This window comes from Mandrillus leucophaeus, unplaced genomic scaffold (assembly GCF_000951045.1).
Source record: "Mandrillus leucophaeus isolate KB7577 unplaced genomic scaffold, Mleu.le_1.0 Scaffold1025, whole genome shotgun sequence".
NCBI lineage: Eukaryota > Metazoa > Chordata > Mammalia > Primates > Cercopithecidae > Mandrillus > Mandrillus leucophaeus.
The window spans coordinates 682,607-688,171 of NW_012098377.1; the positions used below are offsets into that span (position 1 = coordinate 682,607).

General features: G+C 40.2%; 1 protein-coding gene across 1 annotated transcript in view; it reads left to right on the plus strand.

Moving 5' to 3' along the window:
- UEVLD (UEV and lactate/malate dehyrogenase domains) overlaps positions 1 to 5,565 on the plus strand; it is a gene marked incomplete at its 3' end in the record, with an annotated part of 46,765 nt that overhangs the window by 29,869 nt on the left and 11,331 nt on the right. Inside the window, exon 7 of the mRNA XM_011977394.1 lies at positions 929 to 1,031. Within this exon, the coding sequence (XP_011832784.1) occupies positions 929 to 1,031 (103 nt within the window). The remainder of the gene's footprint in view (positions 1 to 928; positions 1,032 to 5,565) is intronic.

The following is a 5,565-nucleotide window of genomic DNA, read 5'->3' on the forward strand; positions in this document are numbered from 1 at the left end:
CATATCGAGACCCTGTCTCTGAAAAAAAAAAAAAAACAAAAAAAAAAAAAAGAAAAAAGAAAAGAAAACCTGCAGAGTCGGGCGCAGTGGCTCACACCTGTACTTCCAGCACTTTGGGAGACCAAGGCAAGGGCATCACCTGAGGTCAGGAGTTCATGACCAGCCTGGTCAATATGGTGATACCCCGTTTCTACTAAAAATACAAAATTAGCTGGGCATGGTGGTACATGCCTGTAATCCCATCTACTTGGGAGGCTGAGGCAGGAAAATCACTTGAACCTAGGAGGCAGAGATTGCAGTGAGCCGAGATCATACCATTGCACTCCAGCCTGGGCGACGAGTGAAACTCCGTCTCAAAAGAAACCTGCAATCTGTGACTGGTGAGTTAAGCCCTGTTAGAACTTTTAGTAGTCAAGCCTACAGGATTACTTATTGAAGTTCGTAATTTTTTTTTTTTTTTTTTTTTTTTTTTTTTGAGATAGAGTCTCGCTCTGTCGCCCAGGCTGGAGTGCAGTGACACGATCTTGGCTCACTGCAATCTCTTCGTCCTGGGTTCAAGCAGTTCTCCTGCCTCAGCCTCCTGAGTAGCTGGGATTATAAGCATGTGCCACCATGCTCGGCTGGTTTTTGTATTTTTAGTAGAGACGGGGTTTCGCCATGTTGGCCAGGCTGGTCTTGAACTCCTGACCTCAGGTGATCCACCCGCCTTGGCCTCCCAAAGTGCTAGGATTACAGGCCATCAAGCCTGGCCACAGTTAATAATTTCTTGCTTGCATGTCACTTTTACTGCTACTGTGTTACTTATTCTTCTTAACACTAAAAGACAGTGTAGGAGGCCTGTTTATTGTCCTTTGGTCCTCATTGTTGAATGAATTTAAATTGAGTCTCTGGCCATGTTCAGTGTAATGTTCTTTCTCTTACTGTACAGGGCATTGCAGACAGGCTGGTCCTTTTAGACCTCTCAGAAGGGACTAAAGGAGCCACGATGGACCTTGAAATCTTCAACCTTCCTAATGTGGAGATCAGCAAAGGTCTGTTTATTCTGCTTAAAGATGTTTGCCTTATTAGCTCTTCATTTTTGACTCCTAGAATGTTAATGCTGAAAAGCACCTTAAAGATCACCTTGTCCAAGTCTCTCATTTTACATATTGGGAAACTAAGATTGAAATAAGTTAAATGACTTACCCAAAGTCATTCAGGGATTTTAACTGATTATATTAATAGGAATCAAATGAGCAAATAATTCAGATTTATTCAGATTGGTCAGAAGGAGTTATTCTTTGTTTTTGACTTATACCTCAAAATAAATTTATCTCTGATTGCCTCTTTTTTTTTTAGAATATATTGGTTAAGAGCATTGGCTTTAGAGTTCCACAGATAGAAGTTTCCATCCCTGCTCTGCAATGATAGTGCTGACATTTGTCAGATTATATAATCTCGCAAACTTCAGTTTTCTCATCTATAAAGTAGAAATAATACCTACCTCTTGGTATCTAGCAAAGTTCTAAACCAAGAATAAGAAAAAAAGTTTTAGCTGGGTGTGGTGGCTCATGACTGTAGTCCCAGCTATGTGGGAGGCTGAGGCAGAAGGATTACTTCAGCCCAGGTGTTCAAGGCTGCAGTGCACTAGGATTGTGATTGTGAATAGCCACCATACTCCAGCCTGGGCAACATATCGAGACCCTGTCTCTGAAAAAAAAAAAAGGAAAGAAAAGAAAAAAAAAGAAAGAAAAAATTTCAGTTTACATTCATTGCACTAAAAATACATTGTTAAAATAAATTTTAATAATAAAAAGATTTTCTACATCAATAACATTTGAAATACTAAATTTTCTATCTCTCTCTTTTTTTTTGAGTCGGGGTTTCACTCTGTCACCCAGGTGTGAGTGCAGTGGCATGATTCAGCTCTCTGGAACCTCCACTTCCCCAGCTCAAGCTATCCTTTCACCTCTGCCTCCCAAATAGCTGGAACTACAGGCATGCACTACCATGCCTGGCTAATTTTTGTATTTGTAGTAGAAACGGGATTTGCCTTATTGCCCAGACTGGTTTTGAACTCCTGGAGTCAAGTGATCTGCCCGCCTCAGCCTCCCAGAGTACTAGGATTACAGTCATGAGCCACTGCACCCTGCCCTATCTCGTTTTTTAATTTAAAAATTTGCATGTATTTTACAATGTACATAACATATTAGTATAGACATATTTATGTAGGTAAATACCATATTTGGGGATGTGGGGTTGAAAATATTTTACCAAGGATGCATGATCCAAAAAAAAAAGAAAAAAGGCCACTGAACTAGAATAAACATTTCCCAAAGCCTTTCTACCTAGTTATGGGTAAGGTCAGATTATAACATGCTATAGTTATTTGGCTTCCCTTTGCCTTTCCTTAGGTCCCCTTTATTCCTTGACAATATTTTCCAAATAATATATAAAGACATACAGTATCACAAGCCTTAATAAACTAAGGAATGTAGTCAGAAAAGTTGAAATTATACCTATCAGTTGTAAAAGTTAGGTGTAGAAGTTTTAGTAAGCCTTTGGCTGCCTGTAGGATACAATGAGTTCATTTTCCTTCTCGGGAAAGAGTACCATAGTTGCTTTAAGGATCTTTTTTATAGGTCTCATGTAGAAGTTCTTTGGGGAACTGGATATTCTCTTGTACCTGTGATTTTCAGGTACTAAAGTTCTTAAGGGACTTCCTAACTCTTCTAAATCACTTTAGGAGACTCTTTAGTATATGGACTCTAGAGGTTGTGAGACCACGTAGGACCTGAAGAAATTGTTCCTTCCTGTGTATCTCATTAACCATCAATAGTTATTGCTTCAGATAATTGAAAGACTAGAATCCTTGGAATAGATGTGTAGTATATGGTGCTTGCCACCAAGTAAGGAGTCAATAGTTATCTGTTGAATGTTGAATGAGTGTATATCATCTTGGGGTAACTTTCATTCTTGTTCCCCTTATTAATTGTGGTTGTACTTTTCTTTTCTTTTTTTTTTTTTTTAAAGAGACAAGATCTTGCTCTGTGGTCCAAGCTGGAGTGCAGTGGTGCCATCATAGCTCATTATAACCTCAAACTCCTGGGTTCAAGCGATCCTCCCACCTCAGCCTCCTAAGTAGCTTGGACTACAGGCATGTGCCACCATGCCTGGCTAATTTATTTTCATTTTTGCAGAGACAGGGTCTTGCTCTCTTGCCCTGGGCGGTGTTAAACTCCTAGCCTTAAGCAGTACTTCTATCTCAGCCTCAAAAGTATCTGGGACTACAGGTGCATGTCACCATACCCAGCTTGGTTGTATATTTCTGATAGCATTTAATTTAATTACTATTAGATGAAGTAATTTTATTTATTTGTTTATTTTTTTTTAGACAGTGTCTCACTCTGTTGCCCAGGATGGAGGGCAGTGGCAGAATCATGGCTCACCGAAGCCTTGACCTACCAGGGTCAAGTGATTCTCCCATCTCAGCCTCCCAAGTAGCTGGGACCACAGGCACGTGCCACACCAAATTTTTTTTTTTTTTTTTTTGAGACAGAGTTTTACACTTTTGCCCAGGCTGGAGTGCAGTGGCATAATCTCGGCTCACTGCAACCTCTGCCTCCTGGCTTCAAGTTATTCTCCTGCCTCAGCCTCCCGAGTATCTGGGACTACAGGTGCCCGCCACCACGCCTGGCTAATTTTTTGTGTTTTCAGTAGAGACAGGGTTTCACCGTGTTAGCCAGGATGGTCTTGATCTCCTGACCTCATGATCTCTCCACTCAGCCTCCCAAAGTGCTGGGATTACAGGTGTGAGCCACTGCCCGGCCCTAATTTGTTAATTTTTTGTAGAGGCAGGGTCCCCCTTTGTTGCCAAGGCTGGTCTTGAACTCCTGGGTTCAAGCCATCCTCCCTCCTCGGCCTCCCAAAATGCTGGGATTACAGGCATGAGCCACTGTGCCCATCCTTAGATGAAGTAATTTTAAATGTAATGTTAACTGACTTCTCATGAATATATTCTGTGATATGGAGAAGTACATTAATAATTTGGGGAATTAAAGCTCATTTGGAAATTTTAGTAATGCCCCATCGTAACACACATAGATGATTGCAGCTGACTGATCATCTGATGTCTTTTTAAATAACTACTATAACATTTTGGGGAGGGATATACATATATACATATGAGCATGAAAATTTACATACAGATACATACATACATACATATACAGTTATGCTTGTGTATATACAGACAATCTAGAGAAATACTAAGAAACTGTTAAGATGTTGGGCGCGGTGGCCCATGCCTGTAATCCCAGCACTTTGAGAGGCTGAGGCGAGTGGATCACCTGAGGTCAGGAGTTCAGGACCAGCCTGGCCAACATGGTGGAACGCCATCTCTACTAAAACTACAGAAAATTAGCCAGGCGTGTTGGTGGGTACTTGTAATCCCAGCTACTCAGGAGGCTGAGGCAGGAAGATCACTTGAACCCGGTAAGCGGAGATTGCAGTGAGCTGAGATTGTGCCACTGCACTCCAGCCTGGGCAACAAGAGTGAAACTCTGTCTCAAAAAAAAAAAGAAAAGAAACTATAGAGAGTAGTTGCTTCAGGAGTCAGACTGAGGGAATTGATTTTGCACTTGTTTTTTACATATAACAGTATATATGTTTAAATCTTTTTATCTTTTTATTGTGCTCAAATACATATAACATAAAATTTACCATTGGTGACTTTAGGTACTTATTCACAATGTTGTGCAACTATCACCACTAATTTCCAGCATTTTCACCACCCCAAAAAGAAGCTCTGTATACATTGAGCAATTACTCTCCATTTTCCTTTCTCCCAGGTTCTGGCAACTTCTAATCTGTCTGTTCTGTGGATTTTCCTCTACTAGCTATTTTATATAAATGGAATCAGATGGTATGTGACTTTTGTGTCACTTCGCATAATGTTTTCAAGGTACATACATATTGTGGCATGTGTCGGTGCATCATTCATTTTTGTGGCTAATGTTTCTTGGTATGGATATACCACATTTTATTTAACCATTTATCGGTTAATGGATATCAGGTTGCACTTTTTTACTATTGTAACTAGTGCTACTGTGAACATTCATGTACCAGTTTTTTTAATGCCTCTTTTTGGTTCTTTTGGATATATATCCAAAATAAAATTGCTGGATTATATGGTAATTTGATCTTTAAGTTATTAAGGAATTAATTCTACATTTTTGAAGATCTTTATTAACAGTACATATAATATAGCTCTAAGTAACTCTATTTCTTTGAAAAGGTTCATACATAATATTCCATCATATGAATGACTGTATTTTCTTTTTTTTTTTTTTCCTGAGGCAGAGTCTTGCTCTGATGCACAGCCTGGAGTGCAGTGGCACAATCTCGGCCCACTGCAACCTTCGCTTCCTGGGTTCAGGCTATTCTCCTGCCTCAGCTTCCCAAGTAACTATGATTACAGGAGCACTCCACCATGCCTGGCTAATTTTTTTTTTTGAGACGAAGCCTCGCTCTGTCACCCAGGCTGGAGTGCAATGGCGCTTTCTCAGCTCACTGCAACCTCCGTCT